Here is a 19615-nt window from a genome sequence, read left to right on the forward strand (position 1 = left end):
CAGGGCGCTTCTGGCCTGGCCTCCTGGCTCACTGATCAGCGTGTGATAGGAAAGCTGCCAGCTGACCCCATGTGCCATTTAGCTTTGTTCCAAACCCTGACCCACGGCCCCATAGCTGTGAGCTTTGACCACGAGGGTGGGTGCTCAGGGGAGTGAGGGTGGCTGCTTGGACATGGGACCCTTGGGCAGGCACAGATCGGTCACTTCAAGTCAATGACAGGGGTCTTGTCTCTGTCTCTGTTTTACACTGTGACCTCAGGTGTCGCTTGCCCTCCTGGGCTCTGCCCCTTTACCTACCGAGAGCAGTTGGCCCAGGCAGCCTTGGGTCTCGTTATGCATTTACCCTGGTAGCTTGCATGGAGCTCCCTCCAGGGATTGGTCAAGACGGCTCTCCAGTGCGCAAGGCTGTTGGCCTTGGCAGCTCTTGCTTTTCTGGGTTGGTTTTTGCACTAGGAATGAAAAAGAGGCAGAGGGCCAGGATCCAAGCTTGCACATGTGGGTGGCACAGGTGTTGCCCCTCTGCTTTAGGGAAATGGCAGGGGAGCTCTAGTGCTTGGCATGTCCGAGGCCCAGTGACTCAGCTGGATGGCTGCAGAGACTGTCAGCCTGCTTGAAGCCTACCATCGGAGTGGGTGCTGAAGAGCGGGGTGGGGGTGCTCTTGCCTCAGGAGGAGTGGTGGTGGTACAGTTGTGCTGTGGGGGTTTTTCTGTTTTTGTTTTTGTTTTTGAGGTTAGGTCTTGCTCTGTTGCCCAGGCTGGGATGCAGTGGTGCCGTCTCAGCTCACTGCAGCCTCGAACTCTGAGGCTCAGGCAGTCCTCCCGCCTCAGCCTCTTGAGTAGCTAGGACCGCAAGTGTATGCCACCACACTCAGCCAATGTTTTAAAATTATTTGTAGAGACGGGGTCTCCCTGTGCTACCCAGGCTGGGAGTTGTGCTTTGGATGAGGGCTAGCCTTGCACACAGTTCTGCACTGAGCCCTGGGGGTGACAGCGTGAGACTGGGTGGGACCAGAGTGCGGTGGGGTGTGCATTCCCAACCATGGCCAGCCGCCTGGCCCTGGGTGCACACCTGAATACGGAAAAAAAACACTTTGTTTTTTCTCTTCTATGGTCTCACAACACTTTTGGCCACCAAACTGAATAGTCTGTGTTATATCACAATATCACAGCATCCCTGTGTGGAAGCCTTCCCAGTTCCCACCCCACAGGAATTCCCCCATGCCCTGTCATGTCCTGGGGGACCCATCTTGCATCTTGAGTCACGTGGAGGGGGCCTCCTCTCCTTCCGCCATCTGCTCGCCGAGATCTCACCCAGGCCAGCTCAGGGGCACGGAGTCGGGGTTGCACCTGGCCCCCAGTTTGGGGTTTCTGGAAAGAGTGTGGCAAATCCTCTGAGGGACCCCTCATAGGAGGAGGTTTTCGGGGAAGCCCTGGCCTGCCAGGTGTGAGGGGAGTCAAGTTCGAGGACATGAGGGAAGGGCCTGGTCCCAGCTGAAGGCTGGCCGCGACATCCTGCGGAAGCAAAGCAGTGCCTAGGGTCTGATTTCCCTCTTTCTTGGTGGTCTCCTAACCCCCATGAGCTTTTGAGAAGCTTCTGTCACAGCTCTGCTGAGACTGCCACCTCTGGCTTGCAAGAATGTTCTGGAGTAGCATAGGTGTGGCAGCGGGGGCAGGGAGGGATGCTGGTGGACCATCACCCAGGAGACCAGAGGAGGTCCAGGAGGTCAGAGCAGAGGCTGGGTCTCATCCCCGTGGCCCTTCGCAGCCTGCAGTGGTCGCTGTTTTTGGCCACTTGAAAGTGCTGCTCTGGGCTCTGGCTGTCCTGATCCTGTGATGAAGGGACAAAAATGTAGGCTCCAGGGAGGAGGAGCACAGGCCCACCAATAGGGTATTTTGGGGAGAAGTTCATGTCTGATCACTGAGTGCTAGGGAAGGAAGGCAGGGGCTAGATCCCCAGTAGCTGACGAGGGATCTTGCACGGTAACTTCCCGCTCATTAAGATGACCTTGGCTAGAAGCAGGATGGTCACAGGCTCTTTTGCAGTGGCCTGAAGTCGAGGGGTTTGGAAAATGGCCCAGGTAGCGCGGCTGGAGTTGCTAGAGCGCCTGCAGGAATGGTGCTGGCTCAGCCCGTCTCACCAAGCTTGACGGCTGGCAGATTTGGGGAATGAGAGGAATGGGGCTCCTGGGTGTTCTGACTTCTGCCTCCTTCTGTTCCCCAGCAACCAACCAGTGGTTCATCCCAGCCGTGAGGGGGGATATTCCCCCTGGGTGTGCAGCCTATGGCTTCGTGTGTGACGGGACTCGCCTCCTGGTGTTTGGCGGGATGGTGGAGTATGGAAAATACAGCAATGACCTCTACGAGCTGCAGGTAAAGCAACTCCAGGTTCTCACTCTGTCTCCTTGGCCTCACGTGACCTGATGGTAGTAGCTTCAGGGTTGAGGCAAGTGGGAGGTGGAAGGGATGCTTGAGAGTCTGCCAAGGCCGCTCTGAACTTGGCCCACCTCAGGAGAAGGCAGGGCCTAACACCCAGGACCTTCTTGCTCCAGCAAGGCACCTAACTCACCCCCAGCCATTTCCTCCTCCACCACAAGTTGCCCTGGGCCCCTGGTGGTGGCCTTCTCATCCCACGGTTCAGTCTCCAGGTCTTGATTTTGCAGGCGAGCCGGTGGGAGTGGAAGAGACTCAAAGCAAAGACGCCCAAAAACGGGCCCCCTCCATGTCCTCGGCTCGGGCACAGCTTCTCCCTTGTGGGCAACAAATGCTACCTGTTTGGGGGTCTGGCCAATGATAGCGAGGACCCAAAGAACAACATTCCGAGGTGAGGCTTGGTCCTTTTCTCTGTGGAACCCCCCGGATGGGTGTGCTCTCACATGCACAGGGCTCCGTGGTGTCCTAAAGAATGTGCACAGCAGAGCCCCGCAGCTGGGTCCCTTTCTCGTGGTGGGTTGTAAGTGAGAGAGCAGCACCAGATGCCCTCTCAGGAGCTTTCAGGCTCCAGAATCACTACTGACCCTGAGCAGGCCTCGTGGGAGAAGGGCCAAGCCGGAGGTGGAAGCCACTTTGCTTTGGGCTGGCCCAGCTCTCAGACTCGGCTTAGAGCTGCTCGCGTTCCTTGTCGGCCTCCGCTGCCTACAAGTTTCCTGATGGGTATTTTCCAAGGCCCGTGGCCAAGGACTCTTTGTCTGGAGGTAGTCCCAAGCCGGCGCCCCCTCTTGCTCTGTGCAGCCCTCGTATAATGCCCAGCTTTGTGTGCATGGTGGGGGCCTGCTGTTGGGTCTGGACTCGGGGCTGCTGTGCAGCCTCATCCACCCTGTCCCCTGTTCCAACTGGATTCGTGCTAGGGAGCTTCTGGCAGCCCCTGCCTCAAGAGCTGGAGCAGAACTTCAGAGCTCCCATGGCCCTAGCCCCTTTGTGTGCTGGGGAGGCCGCCACTCACTGATAGCCATCCAGCAAAGCCTCTGGCGTGAGGAGTTGAGACTTGCTGTAACTGATCTTTCCTCGTCAGGTACCTGAATGACTTATATATCCTGGAATTACGGCCAGGCTCCGGAGTGGTAGCCTGGGATATCCCCATCACTTATGGGGTCCTACCACCACCCCGGGAGTCACATACTGCCGTGGTCTACACCGAGAAAGACAACAAGAAGTCCAAGCTGGTGATCTACGGCGGGATGAGTGGCTGCAGGCTGGGGGACCTGTGGACCCTAGATATTGGTGAGCAGGGTGGTAGCACCCCAGCAGCCGTGGGACAAAGTGGGTCTGCCTCTTGGCTGGCCCCATGGGTGGCACTGTTGTATGGTGAGGTGGGGCTCATAGGGAGCTGGAACGTACCACTTTGTACTTTCCTCTTGTCATGGTGGGCCAGGGTGGGGAACCCTGCATCATCCCTAGGTTTGGGGTTGTTATCTCTGCCCTGTGCTGGCTCAGTGGGCTGTATTGGTCTGTGGGCCTAGAAGAGAATAAGACAGTAAGGCTTTCTAGAATGGAATTATCTGGATCTTGGTAGCGTTAGTCCCTTTTGACTCGTCAGTAGTCAGACTGTGTGTGGAGTGCTGCATCCTGGTCTGACTGCTGTGGTACCATTGGATGGCGGTAAACCGTGAGGCCTTCGGGGACTGCTTGGGCAGGTCACCAGGTGGTGGTATCAGGAGTGGTTGGGGAAGATTGCTAACTGTGGATCTCCGGAGGCCTCTTCCGCTGTGAGAGAGGCGATGCCGATGTTGTCCTATAGATCAGAGTTGGCACTCCAAAGAAACAGTTTCTTGTGAGAGAAATTTCCAACAGTGTTTGCCATAATGTCTGTAGCCTAAGGTGGTTATGGCAATGAACGTATTTCATAGAGAGTTCGGGGTGCGCTCACCACTCCTCCCCCAGCACAGAGTGCAGTGCTGGCTCAAGGCAGGCGTTCAGGATGTACTGAAGGAGCGCTATTGCTAGGCTGGTCAAAACTGCCTGGGTAACACGGGAATCTAGCTACCATGACAACAATCAGAGGGCCTGCCATGGGCTGTAGGGAAGCCAGGGATGGAATTCTCTTACTGAGACAGATCCTACCTTCCTGAGCTAGCTTGAATCCAGGGAACGGCCTGTGTGCAGTCTAGTTTGTGTAACCCTTTCTCCTCCGTCTCTCTGCAGACACATTGACGTGGAATAAGCCCAGTCTCAGCGGGGTGGCGCCTCTTCCTCGCAGTCTCCACTCGGCAACCACCATCGGAAATAAGTGAGTGGCTGCTCGCCTGCATCTCTCTTCTCTAGGCTGGCGTGGCCCCTCCCCTGAAGGGCTCTCACTCAGTTTTGTCCTGTCAGACCCTAAGGCCTGAGGATGCCTCTTTCTGGCTGGGCTGGCATTCGGCAGCCCTATTTTTCCATTACGACCCTGGGGGACCAAGGAAAGACAGATTCAGGGGGGAGAGGGCCACACACAAGCTGAGTCTGAGACCCTCCCTGGGCCTGTGAGGCTCCGCCCCATCGGGTGCAGAGTGTTTTAGGTCCTCTGTGCAAGCACCTGGGTGTCTTTGTGAATGCCCAGGTCCTAAAGGGAACCTAGGAACTGTGGACAGGAAGGTGAGCTTTAAATGAGCCGAACGGCACTTTTATGTGGTAGAGGTGACACAGTTCTCCTGAGGGCTGAGCCACCAGGCAGGAGAGGGCCACGTCAGGAGGCTTCATGCATCCTTGGGGACTCTCCTGGGGAGAGCCAGAGGACCGAGCTCTAGAACTGGGGTAGCAGAGGTGGCCTCTAGCTTGGCACCAACTCTACAATCCTTTCCCACTCTTCCCTCCTCACTCCCAGAATGTACGTGTTTGGTGGCTGGGTGCCTCTCGTCATGGATGACGTCAAAGTGGCCACACACGAGAAGGAGTGGAAGTGTACCAACACGCTGGCTTGTCTCAACCTGGGTATGGCCTCCTCGGGCTCCGAGTGGCCTGTGGGAGGCTGCAGGAGGCCGGCCCTTCCCAGCCTAAGAGCTGTGTGGGGTGTGCGGGGAGCAAGCTGGGCCCACGGCTCCCTTTCGAATACACTGGAAGGATCCATTGGGCAGAGCTCTCTGAAGCAATGTTCTGCCTCTGAGTTTTTTGAATGAGCTCTCCATCCAAATGGCCCAACATCCAGAAGTGCAAAAGCCTCTATAGCGCAGGGCCTCCTTCCTTCCTCCTGGTTCTGCTTCTCAGAGGCAGCCATATGGGTGGTTTCCTGTCCACCCTGCAGGGGCTCTTCATATCCGAGCATTAGCTATAGGTCCCTTTAAAAAGAAACAATGGCAGCCTGGCGCACGCAGGGCCACACCTGGCCTTTCTCATCTGCCGTATCTTGGAGATCACTCCACATCCCTGCCCCGCAGCAGCCTCCTTCGAGTTGCGGTTGTGCTGCTGTAACTTGTACAGGCGCCGCTCCGTGAGTATCCTTGCACCGTCTCCACCCGTGTGCAAGTGTATATCCTAGGGGTGAAAACCTAGAAGTACGGTTGCTGTCCGATGCAGCTGAACTGCCCTGCACAGAGGCTGTGCCCACATAGGCACCTCCGGTGGTACCCTCACGGAATGGTCAGGCCACTCTTTGCCAAGCCTGATGGGTGGCCGAAGCTCCCCTCCGGGTCACCTTGAGCCCCAGCTGCTGCAGGCCCAAAAATCAAAATCCCTGGCGCCAGTGGCTGAAGTTTAGATTTCTTCTGCGTGAGGGTGTGTGTTTTTTCTTAAGATTTTTCTATCACGTTTTCCCTAAACCGCCTTCCCCGTTGCCGTCTCTTTCTGTGAGTTGTAGTGTTCCTTAACGGGCAAGGAGGTAAACCTCTGACTGTGTTTCTCATGGTTTTCTTAGTTGGCCTTTGGTGGTTTGTAATTTTATTTTTTGTGTTGCTTTTTGCCACAAAGGGTTTCTTTGTTTTGTTGTTTTTAATGTAATAATCCAATAACTTCTCGATTTTAATTCCCATCCTTGACAACAAAAGAACCAAGGGCAACCAGGGGTGGCGGGTTTTCTCCATCCTCCCTGCTGACCTCCCCTGTCTGCCCTCCCCCAGATACCATGGCCTGGGAGACCATCCTGATGGATACACTGGAGGACAACATCCCCCGCGCTCGGGCTGGCCACTGCGCAGTCGCCATCAACACTCGCTTGTACATTTGGAGTGGGCGTGACGGCTACCGAAAGGCCTGGAACAACCAGGTCTGCTGCAAGGACCTCTGGTACCTAGAGACAGGTAGGCCCAGCCCAGGCGACCCCCCTCCTCCCGCAGCCTCCCACCCCTTCTCACCAACTGCGTTCTCCCACAGAAAAGCCACCACCCCCAGCCCGAGTACAGCTGGTACGCGCCAACACCAACTCCCTGGAGGTGAGCTGGGGGGCAGTGGCAACAGCCGACAGCTACCTTCTCCAGCTCCAGAAATATGACATTCCTGCCACGGCCGCTACTGCCACCTCCCCTACACCCAATCCGGTCCCATCTGTGCCTGCCAACCCTCCCAAGAGCCCTGCCCCAGCAGCAGCCGCACCTGCTGTGCAGCCGCTGACCCAAGTAGGCATCACGCTCCTGCCCCAGGCTGCCCCCGCGCCCCCGACCACCACCACCATCCAGGTCTTGCCGACGGTGCCTGGCAGCTCCATTTCTGTGCCCACTGCAGCCAGGACTCAAGGTGAGCCAGGGGACCAGGGACATTTGAAAGTAGGGGGCTGACCTCCAGGGAGAGGCAGCGGCCAAGTAGGGGCTGCGAGACAGCAGCCTAGACAGCAGGCCAGCAGCCGGGAGCTTTGGGCTCGTCTCCAAGGGTCGTGGGGGGATGCTAAAGCCTGGCCCCACCTGTGGAGATGATCACTCTCAGGGCACAGAGAAGAGCCAGACTGCCACACAAGCAGGCCAACAGAAGTGGCTCAGGGCTGCCTGCTGAGCCTCGGCAAAGGGGCTAGGGACTAGGGACGTCATGCAAAAGGTGATGGCTGACGGCTGGCCCCTTCTCTCATCAGGTGTCCCTGCTGTTCTCAAAGTGACCGGTCCTCAGGCTACAACAGGAACTCCATTGGTCACCATGCGACCTACCAGCCAGGCCGGGAAAGCCCCTGTCACCGTGACCTCCCTGCCCGCTGGAGTGCGGATGGTTGTGCCAACGCAGAGTGCCCAGGGGACGGTGAGGAGTGGTCACTTGGGTGGGTGGGACTTCCTGCTGATCTAGTGGACTAAGTTGCAAGTGTATTGAGGGGTTCACATCCCTCTCGGGCTCTGGTACCACGCACCTCATGCCTTTCCCTCCTGGGACGTGCAGACGAGACAGCGCTCCTGTGAGGTCGTGGTGGGCATTAATAAGTTAATGCCTAGAAGGCCTAAGGGCATTTGCCACGTGGACTTTCTTGTCCTGCAGCCTGAGAGGAGGATCTAGCCAGCTGGGCTTGCCACAGGCCCATGAGAGTGAACTGGACCTGACTCTGGTCTTTAGAAAGGATCCAGAGCTCCCAGCCGCCTCTTGCCACAGGGGTTGCTGTGATGGAAGCTCTCCGTGTCTGGGGCCAGGAGAGCAGGGTCTGGCAGTAGAGAAAGCTGAGCCATGCTGGCGGGATGAGGCTCCCCAGAGCAGGGCTGAACCCCTGGGCAGGTTCCGTTGAGGTCCACCAAGCAGGGAGGTGCGTGGCACCTGTGACCTGGCCTCACATGCCTGTGCCCGCTGCAGGTGATTGGCAGTAGCCCACAGATGAGTGGGATGGCCGCACTGGCCGCTGCGGCTGCTGCCACCCAGAAGATCCCCCCTTCCTCGGCACCCACGGTGCTGAGTGTCCCAGCGGGCACCACCATCGTGAAGACCATGGCTGTGACACCTGGCACTACCACCCTCCCAGCCACTGTGAAGGTGGCCTCCTCCCCAGTCATGGTGAGTGTCTTCCGGGGCTTATCACTGTGATCAAACAAGCATAGTTATTCCCTCCGGGCTTTAGAGCTAGCCGTTGGACCATGGGCTGCAGAATAAGCTGTCTCCATTAAGGGCATCACCACCTCAGGCGAGACCTGCGGGCTCAGCCTCCTCCCTTGCCTGTTAAAGGAAGGGGGAACCAAGCTGTTCTTGGGCTTGGGAGTGGGAGGAGGAGGAAGGTGAGTGTTGAGGCAGGAGCTGTGGGCCCGCCATGGACCTCTTGGGTGGTTTCCCCATCTGTTTCTCTGCCTGGCCCATCACTCATTTCTGCCTCCTCCAGGTGAGCAACCCTGCCACTCGCATGCTGAAGACTGCAGCTGCCCAGGTGGGGACATCGGTTTCCTCCGCCACCAACACATCTACCCGCCCTATCATCACAGTGCACAAGTCAGGCACTGTGACAGTGGCCCAGCAAGCCCAGGTGGTGACCACAGTCGTGGGCGGGGTCACCAAGACCATCACCCTGGTGAAGAGCCCCATCTCTGTCCCAGGAGGCAGCGCTCTGGTGAGTGATGGGTGCTGCCAGGCTACAGCCACTGCCAGTGGCGACTGGCTGCCCTGGGCCAGCTCCAGGAGAGTCTCAGCCAGGCCATGCCCTTGTTTGGTTTCCAGATCACTCCCTGCTCCATCCCTTCCTTTTTAGATTTCCAATCTGGGCAAAGTGATGTCGGTGGTCCAGACCAAACCAGTTCAGACTTCAGCAGTCACAGGCCAGGCATCCACGGGTCCTGTGACTCAGATCATCCAGGTGAGCTCTCAGTCTCTACACATACGCAAGAGTGGGGGCCTGGGTGCCAGGCCCCAGGAAGAACTCGCATCCCTGCCCATGGAAGATCCCATGAGCACACATGGCTCAGAAGGTTCTGCTGCTCAGTCCCCTCGCCCACAGGCTCCAGAACATTCCCTGACCCACCAAGGCTGCCAGCGGAGAGTAGCCAGACCACACTTCCCTTCCTGGCAGTGATGCCAGCTCATGCACCTGCTTCCCCCTTTCAGACCAAAGGGCCTCTGCCAGCGGGAACAATCCTGAAGCTGGTGACCTCAGCAGATGGCAAGCCCACCACCATCATCACTACCACGCAGGCCAGCGGGGCGGGGACCAAGCCCACCATCCTGGGCATCAGTAGCGTCTCTCCCAGTACCACCAAGCCCGGCACGACCACCATCATCAAAACCATCCCCATGTCGGCCATCATCACCCAGGCGGGCGCCACAGGTAGGGGCCTCCCCCGACATACGGATGTCTGCAGGTCCTCGCTGGAGGGGAAATGGAGTCTGGGTTATGAGGCGTGCTGTGTTTCCGTTTAGTTTACCCTTTTCTACCTTCTCCTTGCCGCCTTTGGTGTCTAAGGTTGGTGGGGAGATGGGCTGGGCTGTGGCTGTGACTTGTGGATCTTCATTATAATCTAGGGTCAGCAGGGGCAGCCCTCACAGAACCTGTCTTCCCTGGGCCCCCACTCTCCCATCCAGGTGTGACCAGCAGTCCTGGCATCAAGTCCCCCATCACCATCATCACCACCAAGGTGATGACTTCAGGAACTGGAGCACCTGCCAAAATCATCACTGCTGTCCCCAAAATTGCCACTGGTCATGGGCAGCAGGGAGTGACGCAGGTGAGGCACCCCCAGCCGTCTCTCAGTCCAGTGTCCTAGTGTAGTCCACCCCAGCATGCCACGCAGGTCCTCCCGACGGGCCTGGGAGGGGCAGCGTCGGCGGCATCCACCAGCCTGGTGGTGACGTTGGTGGCACTTTCCTCTGGTGTTCCAGGTGGTGCTTAAGGGGGCCCCGGGACAGCCAGGCACCATTCTCCGCACTGTGCCCATGGGGGGTGTTCGCCTAGTCACACCCGTCACCGTCTCCGCTGTCAAGCCAGCTGTCACCACGTTGGTTGTGAAAGGCACCACAGGTGTGTACCCACAGGCCAGGGCCCCTGCTGCCCCTAGATTATAATGAAGCAGGCTGGCCTCCAATCCCCGTGGCACAGCTGGGGGCGCGGCAGCTGCTCTCTCCCGAACCGTCTGTGCAAGCAGCTCCAGAGTGCCCCAGCCTGTGTGGGAGGAGCCGCTGGGAAGGAGACAGCAGCAGCCTTGGCCCAACTCTGCCTCCTTTCCTTCAGGTGTCACGACCCTAGGCACAGTGACAGGCACGGTCTCCACCAGCCTTGCCGGGGCGGGAGGCCACAGCACCAGTGCTTCCCTGGCCACGCCCATCACCACCTTGGGCACCATCGCCACCCTCTCAAGCCAGGTGATCAACCCCACTGCCATCACTGTGTCTGCCGCACAGACCACGCTGACAGCGGCAGGCGGGCTCACGACCCCAACCATCACCATGCAGGTAGGGCAGGGCCTGAGGGCACGTGTGGGCGAGGGACCCCACACAAGTGGAAGCACGTGAGGCTCACACCGTCCAGCCACAGGCCTTTCCTTCCTGGTGTTGCACTGCTGCCGGGCACAGCCATGGCGGGCCTTTCCTCACCTGGGGTATTTTTCCTGGTGCCACATGGTCCCTGTGTCATAGTCCGTGGTTTGGCCGTCATGGTTTGACCATGCCTGGTGTTTGAACACCGAGTTCTTCCTCGCTGTGTTCTAGAGGACACTGCAGCTCGTCTGCATGTGTGTGCGGTGTTCTCTTCATATGTATTAAGGAAAACGGTGAAACGTTTGTTGTTGGCCTTTGAGCACTGAGGGAGATTTCCATTCTCTGACAAAGAACTTGACTCCAGCCAGGCTCCTGCCTTCCCCTTGCCCTGTCCCCACAGCCTCTTCCTCATCCTAGTTGCCTTTGAGGCAAAGTGGTGCCTCTTCCTTGGCGTCTGAGCAAGTCGGTGTTTTGGGGGCAGGGGCAAGTGGGTCTTACATTTGCCAGGGCCATTGAGAAGTGGTCAGTGGTCCCAGCCTGTGCAGTGACAGTGCAGGACAGTGGGAGGGACAGGCAGACAGCCAGCTGTGGCACTAACTGTCTTCCTCGTGTGTCTCCCCAGCCCGTGTCCCAGCCCACCCAGGTAACTCTGATCACGGCACCCAGTGGGGTGGAGGCTCAGCCTGTGCACGACCTCCCTGTGTCCATTCTGGCCTCCCCGACTACAGAACAGCCCACTGCCACAGTCACCATCGCCGACTCAGGCCAGGGTGATGTGCAGCCTGGCACTGTCACCTTGGTGTGCTCCAACCCACCCTGTGAGACCCATGAGACTGGCACCACCAACACAGCCACCACCACTGTTGTGGCTAACCTTGGGGGACACCCCCAGCCCACCCAAGTGCAGTTCGTCTGTGACAGACAGGAGGCAGCTGCTTCTCTCGTGACCTCGACTGTGGGGCAGCAGAATGGTAGTGTGGTTCGAGTCTGCTCAAACCCACCCTGCGAGACCCATGAGACGGGCACCACCAACACCGCCACCACCGCCACCTCCAACATGGCCGGGCAGCATGGCTGCTCAAACCCACCCTGCGAGACCCATGAGACGGGCACCACCAACACTGCCACTACAGCCATGTCAAGTGTCGGCGCCAACCACCAGCGAGATGCCCGTCGGGCCTGTGCAGCCGGCACACCTGCCGTGATCCGGATCAGTGTGGCCAGTGGGGCGCTGGAGGCAGCTCAGGGCTCTAAGCCCCAGTGCCAAACCCGCCAGACCAGCACGACCAGCACCACCATGACTGTGATGGCCACCGGGGCCCCGTGCTCGGCCGGCCCACTCCTTGGGCCAAGCATGGCACGGGAACCTGGGGGCCGTGGCCCTGCTTTTGTGCAGTTGGCCCCTCTGAGTAGCAAAGTAAGGCTGAGCAGTCCAGGCAGCAAGGACCTGCCCGCGGGGCGCCACAGCCATGTGGCCAACACCACTGCCATGGCCCGTTCCAGCATGGGTGCTGGGGAGCCCCGCACGGCACCTGCGTGCGAGAGCCTCCAGGGTGGCTCGCCTAGCACCACAGTGACTGTGACGGCCCTGGAGGCACTGCTGTGCCCCTCGGCCACCGTGACCCAAGTCTGCTCCAACCCACCATGTGAGACCCACGAGACAGGCACCACCAACACCGCCACTACCTCGAATGCAGGCAGCGCCCAGAGGGTGTGCTCCAACCCACCATGCGAAACCCACGAGACGGGCACCACCCACACGGCCACCACCGCCACTTCAAACGGGGGCACAGGCCAGCCCGAGGGTGGGCAACAGCCCCCTGCTGGTCACCCCTGTGAGACACACCAGACCACTTCCACCGGCACCACCATGTCAGTCAGCATGGGCGCCCTGCTTCCCGACGCCACTTCTTCCCACAGGACCCTGGAGTCTGGTCTAGAGGTGGCGGCGGCGCCCAGCGTCACCCCCCAGGCTGGCACCGCGCTGCTGGCTCCTTTCCCAACGCAGAGGGTGTGCTCCAACCCCCCCTGTGAGACCCACGAGACGGGCACCACTCACACGGCCACCACTGTCACTTCCAACATGAGCTCAAACCAAGGTGAGTGAAGGCGGGTAGCTTGGCTTTCATGGTGTCCCAGCCCCCTAGGCCGAGAGGCCAAGACAACGATGGCGGGGGTCCGTCCAGAGTCTACCAGTCGGGCTCCTTGGTGCCCAGTTTACCAGTGGGGTGGGCTGGGGCGTCCTGGCTATACCTGAAGCAGACGGAGGTCTCCAGGAGCCCGTCCTGCTCTCTCTGGCCCTCCCCTTGGTGGTAGAGGAAGTCCATGGTGGTCAAGCCAAGTGCAGGCCTGGGGGGTTTCTGCTGAGCAGCCGCCTGCCTGTCGCCCCCATAGACCCCCCACCCGCTGCCAGCGATCAGGGAGAGGTGGAGAGCACCCAGGGCGACAGCGTGAACATCACCAGCTCCAGTGCCATCACAACAACTGTGTCCTCCACACTGACGCGGGCTGTGACCACTGTGACGCAGTCCACACCGGTCCCGGGCCCCTCCGTGCCGGTAAGAGCCCAGGGGGCCGTTTTCCTCCCTGCCTTCCTCACCTACGCCCATGCAGTTCCACACTTAGACACCAGATGTCGCTCTTGTACCAGGCATGGGGCCGCTCCTGGTCCCTTTTCCGGACCATAAAAGGGTAGCCTCGGTGCCTGCTGTGGCAGGAGGCAGGAGCCTCACCGTCCCCCACATCCCTGGGGCGCTTTTATTTCTGTGACTGGTTCCCATCGCGTGTCACTTCACCGCAGCCTGTATAAGACATGGTGGGGATCTGAGTGCCCATTTGTCCAGGCCAGGGTGACTGAGGACAGGTTAAACCTGACCGGGGGTCTCAAGGGCCTTTGTCCTCATGCTGCTCAGAGAATCACTGTTCCCTCCCTATTTAACATGGGCTCAAGCTAGCCCATCAAGAATGAAAACTTAGGCCCACAAGGAAAGGTGAAGGCTGGCTTGCTTCTCAGCCCTGCTGCCTGGCTCTGGCCCCTCTCCTCCCCTCTGACAGGGGCTTCTCTCCCTTTCTAGAAGATTTCATCAATGACTGAGACTGCCCCAAGGGCTCTGACTACTGAAGTCCCCATCCCGGCCAAAATAACAGTGACCATAGCCAACACAGAAACTTCTGACATGCCCTTCTCTGCTGTTGACATCCTGCAGCCCCCAGAGGAACTCCAGGTGTCACCAGGGCCTCGCCAGCAGCTGCCGCCACGGCAGCTTCTACAGTCGGCTTCCACAGCCCTGATGGGGGAGTCCACCGAGGTCCTGTCAGCCTCCCAGACCCCTGAGCTCCCAGCCGCCGTGGATCTGAGCAGCACAGGGGAGCCATCTTCGGGCCAAGAGTCTGCCAGCTCTGCGGTGGTGGCCACTGTGGTGGTCCAGCCACCCCCACCCGCGCAGTCTGAAGTAGACCAGTTATCACTTCCCCAAGAGTTAATGGCCGAGGCCCAAGCTGGCACCACCACCCTCATGGTAACGGGGCTCACCCCTGAGGAGCTGGCAGTGACTGCCGCTGCAGAAGCAGCCGCCCAGGCCGCAGCCACGGAGGAAGCCCAGGCCCTGGCCATCCAGGCGGTGCTCCAGGCCGCACAGCAGGCCGTCATGGGTGAGCACTGGTGCCACCTTGGGGGAGCAGTAGGCTATGGAGACATCCTGGGAAGAGGAGCCCATTTCCCTCGAGGGTGGCATGAGCCAGATGTGATGGGCAGGACAGGCACAGGGGACCCCAGGCAGACCAGGTAGTAGGGACTGCCATGAAAGACAGGCTGGTTGGGGTTAGCGCCCGGGAAACAGGCAGGGCCCCTCAGCCAGGGCTTAGTCTACAGTGGAGCACAGTGGGAGGTGGACAGGGTCTCTGGGACAGGCTCTGGGGGCCTCCGCCCGGGCTGCCCACTTGCGGCCAGCCTTCCTAGTTAGTAGTGTTTCTCTCCACCCGGGAGCAGGCACTGGCGAGCCTATGGACACCTCCGAGGCAGCAGCAACCGTGACGCAGGCAGAGCTGGGGCACCTGTCAGCCGAGGGTCAGGAGGGCCAGGCCACCACCATCCCTATTGTGCTGACACAGCAGGAGCTGGCTGCCCTGGTGCAGCAGCAGCAGCTGCAGGAGGCCCAGGCCCAGCAGCAGCATCACCACCTCCCCACTGAGGCCCTGGCCCCTGCCGACAGTCTCAACGACCCGGCCATTGAGAGCAACTGCCTCAATGAGCTGGCCGGCACAGTCCCCAGCACTGTGGCGCTGCTGCCCTCAACGGCCACTGAGAGTAAGCGACTGAGGGCAAATTGGTGCTGGGGTGGTAGGAGCACCCAGGGAGGTGAGGGCAGGATGGGAGGCTCGGTCCCACTTGGGAGCCAGGTCTCCAGAGTCTTTCCTGCTGACGCCTTCTTTCTTCCCAGGCCTGGCCCCATCCAACACATTTGTGGCCCCCCAGCCGGTTGTGGTGGCCAGCCCAGCCAAGCTGCAGGCTGCAGCTACCCTGACTGAAGTGGCCAATGGCATCGAGTCCCTGGGTGTGGTGAGTCGGGTGTGTTGGGGCTCCTGAGGCCAGGGCCTGGGGGGCAGCACTGCCTCTGGGTACTGAAGGCCTGATCTCGTCGCACCGATTCTGTCTTCCAGAAGCCGGACCTGCCACCCCCACCCAGCAAAGCCCCCATGAAGAAGGAGAACCAGTGGTTTGATGTAGGGGTCATTAAAGGCACCAATGTAATGGTGACACACTATTTCCTGCCACCAGATGATGCTGTCCCATCAGACGTAAGTGTCCCCAGGTGCTGATGTCCTCAGGTGGGTGCATCTTGACTCCACCGCCCTGAGCGGGGCTTACAGGAAACTCTTCCATCTTTGGGCCAAGCTGAGTAGCCAGGAAGCCTGAGGAAGGTGGGCAGAGACCATACCCCCTGAAGCAGTAGAAAAGGAGAGCTTTGGTTCCTTCCCTCCAGTACCTGTGCACAGTCAGCCTTGCCACATCCCTCCTTGCTGTGAGGGGCCAGCCACGGCTGACCTCTTTTCCCTCTGGCCCGTAATCACCATGGACCTGCAACGTTCCTGGGGTGACTCAGAGCTGCCTTCTCCACAGTGGAGTTCATGCCACTCCTCTCCTCCCAGGATGATTCGGGCACCGTCCCCGACTATAACCAGCTGAAGAAGCAGGAGCTGCAGCCAGGCACAGCCTATAAGTTTCGTGTTGCCGGAATCAATGCCTGTGGCCGGGGGCCCTTCAGCGAAATCTCAGCCTTTAAGACATGTCTGCCTGGTTTCCCAGGGGCCCCTTGTGCCATTAAAATCAGCAAAGTGAGTCTTTCCATCGGGTGGCCGTCTGTCCCTGGTTGGTTCCTGCACATGAGGTAGCCGGGCGGGGGGGGGGGGGCGGTAGGAGGGCTAGGTTTTGAGTCCCAGTTTGTCTTAGTCCTTCCACTTGGGGGAAGATCTCTTTGAAGCCCCTTGAACTACGACATGGAATATCTCTACTGTGTTAGAAAATGGCTTATGGGAACCATGATCAGTCAGTTATGGAAGCTTCTAGCCTGTTCTGTTGTTGACCTGACCCCCTGGGTTCTAGAGTCCGGACGGTGCTCACCTCACCTGGGAGCCACCCTCTGTGACCTCCGGCAAGATCATCGAGTACTCGGTGTACCTGGCCATCCAGAGCTCACAGGCTGGGGGCGAGCTCAAGAGCTCCACCCCGGCCCAGCTGGCCTTCATGCGGGTGTACTGCGGGCCCAGCCCCTCCTGCCTGGTGCAGTCCTCCAGCCTCTCCAACGCCCACATCGACTATACCACCAAGCCCGCCATCATCTTCCGCATCGCCGCCCGCAATGAGAAGGGCTATGGCCCAGCCACACAAGTGAGGTGGCTGCAGGGTGAGTGTCCTTTGTGGGACTCCTCAGGCAGCTTCTAGGGAAGGCACAGGAAGCTGGGTGCAGCAGGAGGAACTGTCACCACCTGAGATCTCTTCCCATGTGCAGTGTCTCCCTGCTTCCTTTGGTGTGCACACAGCCCCCCACGGGGGCGGCCATAGAGTGGAGCAGGGGACCCAGCTCCGGGCCTGGAGGTGCAGGGGACACTGCCTCAGGATGTTTGAGGGGACAAGCAGTGAGAGAGCTGGTAGGAAAGTGTAGGTTTCCAGGCCTGAAAACAGCATGTCCCACGTCCCTGGAGTGCAGCAGGTGAAGGATGGAGGCCAGCCTACCTCCTGTCAGGTCATGCTCCTGCTCCAGCTCCCCTGGGCTCTGGGACATGGGAGGACAGTGAGAGGTGGAAGCTGAGCTGAGCTGAGTGGGTTTCTAACCTACGTCCAGAGGGGAGTGAGTGATGGTGTGTTCTGGTCCCAAGGTGTGGCGTAAAAGGTGACCACCCACAGGGCAGGTGCCCCACCCTTGCCAGCTGCTGGTCATGCCATGTGGCACCAAGAGGCTCTGTGGGTGGGCAGGGCACATGTGTTCCTTGCTCTTGTTCTGTCACAGTGCTGCTCACCCATCTCTCTCTTTCCTTCCAGAAACCAGTAAAGACAGCTCTGGCACCAAGCCGGCCAACAAGCGGCCCATGTCCTCTCCAGAAATGTAAGCAGGAAGCCCCTTTCAGGAACCTTCGAGGCTGGGGAGTGGAAATGGCTGGGCTCAGCCTCTCGTCAAATGACTGGGGGCCCGTAACCGGCCCCACACCAGGCCCTGCACTGGCAGGGCCTCCAGTGGTGCGGGGCCCACACTAACTTTCTCTTTCCTTTTTCTGCCTTCCAAGGAAATCTGCTCCAAAGAAATCTAAGGCCGATGGTCAGTGAGAGGAAGCTGACCAGCCCCTGGATTCTTCTCCAGAACCCCCTGCTTCAGGAACACCCGCCAGGGCCCACCCCTCCCGCCCCGTCCCGGCATTCGCACTTCACCCTCGCGAGCCGTTGTTCACTCCTCTCCCCTTTCTCTTTCTCTCTGTTTTTAAAATAATCTAAAGAAAGCACATTTTACCATTGCTGTTGGGAGGAAGCAGAGGCAAATGGGAAAGCAGAGAGAAGAGCGCGCTTCCTTTCCTCCCTGCTGCTGCCCACCCTGGGGAGAGACCTTTGCGGGGAGGGAAGGCGGAGCTGAGGACAGCCAGCTCCGCCCTCCCAAGGCTGTGCGTTCCTGAGGGCCAGGTCGGGGGCGGGCATGGAGTGAGGAAAGGCACTCCTCTTGGCCCTCCCCAGAGTGGCTTTCCCAGCACCCTGGCCTGGGTGTCTGGTTCTGTTTTCTTTTCTTCCCCTGTGTTTCCAGTCACCTAACTTCCCTTCCTCAGGCTCCCCCGGCCCGCCCTGCTCAGTGACCCCACAGGAAGCTTACACATTTTCTCAGAGGCCTTTGTGCTCCCACCTCTTCTACCCTCCCCCTCTTCTTTCCCGTTTTAAAAAAGAAAAGAAGGAAAAAGAAAAAAGGGGCAAGGAGCCCCGTGGCGGCCTGGGCAGCGCCTGTGCAGACCTCCCTGCAGGCCGCACTGCCAACTGCTGCATTTGTTGTGTTTTTTAGGTTGAAATTGGTGAAGTTCACACTTTCATTGTAATTTTAGCGTGTGGGGTTTTGTCCCTTTTTTCTTGTTGTTAGCTGTGTACAGAATGTGTAATCTTTTTTCTTTTTTTTGTTTTTTTGTTTTTTGTTTTGTTTTGTTTTTGTTTTTTTATTTTTTTCTTCTTGGCTAATTCTTGGCAGGGATCTTTCTGGAGGAAAAGCTGGGGCCAGCCAGGGCAGGAGAGGTGTGAAATCTGCTACGTGGGGCCTGCTGTTTGCCACCCAGCCCAACTTCCTGTTGCTGGCCCCTGCCCTCTGCCCTTTTGCCTGTCCTCAGGCCGCTGGAACAAAGGAAGGACAGCTCATTCCTCATGGGCGATCACTCCGCACATCTATAGGGTCGAGGCCGGGGGAGCTTGAGGGAGGGCTGGGGCCTCCTTGTCCTGGGTTCCCAGCTCTCCCCCTGCCCGCTCCCTGAGCACCACCGGTACCGCCTCCCACACAGGGCTGCTGCTTTCCGCAGGCACTGCTCCACCTCCCCCAAATTGTCATGGAAAGGGTGGAGAATGGAGGGGAACCAGGCGTCCTTGGAGGCAGCCCAGGAGGGCAACTGTAATGTCACCCACAAGGGAGGCTAGGGCAGTGGAGCAGGCCGCCAGCAGCAGCTACCCAGGCCAGCCTCCATGGCTGGGGGATCTGTTTGGAGTTTTCTGCCCCCGACCCTGAACTTCCGTCGAGGAGCAAGGCTTGCCAGCAAGTCAGAAGGATTTAAACTGAGCAGCCAGTCTTTCCAGCCCTCCCCCACCGACCTCTGCCTGGAGATGCAGCAGCCTGTGTCCTCCAGGACCTCTGGTTTGTTGTATTATAGTATATTTCGCTGTGGAAAATGTCACGTTTAGTCACCTTGGAGCCCACTCACCTGGTCCTGTTGTTTTACCCCATCCCTTCTCTCGCGCGCCTATTGATTTGTTTCTGAGGAGAGTACACCGTTCACTATTGTAGAGTAACCCCTGTGACTCAATATTACCATAGTGCGATGTCGTTTTGTGCTATTTTGAACAATTAAAAGACTTTTTTTGAAATAACCACTAGGTGTCTCACTGTGTCCCGGCATCCTCACAGGAGGCCTCAGCAGGAAGGCTGAGACCTGCCCTGGGCTCACGGGAGCCCCCTGGAGGGGAACCTGAGCTCTGGTGAAAGTGTAGAAGGCCCCAGAGTGAGGCCCCTGCTGTGGCCTGCAGTCTTTGGACTAAGTCGGACCAGGTTCCAGCAGGTTGCTTGGCAGCTGCCTTGCAGGGGGCAAGGGCCAAAGGATCCCTTGGGCAGTTGCTGCTGACTTC

The 19615-nt window shown here is 58.9% G+C and overlaps 1 protein-coding gene across 4 annotated transcripts in view; it reads left to right on the forward strand.

Moving 5' to 3' along the window:
• The window catches only part of HCFC1 (host cell factor C1), a 24523-nt gene extending 5163 nt beyond the window's left edge, over window positions 1-19360 (forward strand). The window contains exons 2-26 of one of the 4 annotated variants that reach the window (XM_037988824.2): window positions 2222-2370; window positions 2661-2821; window positions 3509-3717; window positions 4639-4723; window positions 5297-5403; window positions 6525-6704; window positions 6778-7137; window positions 7466-7626; window positions 8164-8361; window positions 8681-8905; window positions 9044-9148; window positions 9397-9616; window positions 9871-10013; window positions 10168-10306; window positions 10517-10737; window positions 11384-12860; window positions 13156-13319; window positions 13836-14412; window positions 14747-15067; window positions 15201-15319; window positions 15421-15558; window positions 15910-16095; window positions 16364-16664; window positions 17300-17363; window positions 17542-19360. In XM_037988824.2, coding sequence (XP_037844752.1) covers window positions 2222-2370; window positions 2661-2821; window positions 3509-3717; window positions 4639-4723; window positions 5297-5403; window positions 6525-6704; window positions 6778-7137; window positions 7466-7626; window positions 8164-8361; window positions 8681-8905; window positions 9044-9148; window positions 9397-9616; window positions 9871-10013; window positions 10168-10306; window positions 10517-10737; window positions 11384-12860; window positions 13156-13319; window positions 13836-14412; window positions 14747-15067; window positions 15201-15319; window positions 15421-15558; window positions 15910-16095; window positions 16364-16664; window positions 17300-17363; window positions 17542-17581 — 6050 coding nt within the window. In that variant the 3' untranslated portion in view covers window positions 17582-19360. Of the gene's footprint in view, window positions 1-2221; window positions 2371-2660; window positions 2822-3508; window positions 3718-4638; window positions 4724-5296; window positions 5404-6524; window positions 6705-6777; window positions 7138-7465; window positions 7627-8163; window positions 8362-8680; window positions 8906-9043; window positions 9149-9396; window positions 9617-9870; window positions 10014-10167; window positions 10307-10516; window positions 10738-11383; window positions 12861-13155; window positions 13320-13835; window positions 14413-14746; window positions 15068-15200; window positions 15329-15420; window positions 15559-15909; window positions 16096-16363; window positions 16665-17299; window positions 17364-17541 lie in introns of all 4 variants that reach the window. The other 3 variants (XM_037988826.2, XM_037988827.2, XM_037988828.2) reach the window with 3 other exon arrangements.
• The last annotated feature ends 255 nt before the right edge of the window (window positions 19361-19615 follow it).

Source organism: Chlorocebus sabaeus, chromosome X (assembly GCF_047675955.1).
Source record: "Chlorocebus sabaeus isolate Y175 chromosome X, mChlSab1.0.hap1, whole genome shotgun sequence".
Lineage (NCBI taxonomy): Eukaryota > Metazoa > Chordata > Mammalia > Primates > Cercopithecidae > Chlorocebus > Chlorocebus sabaeus.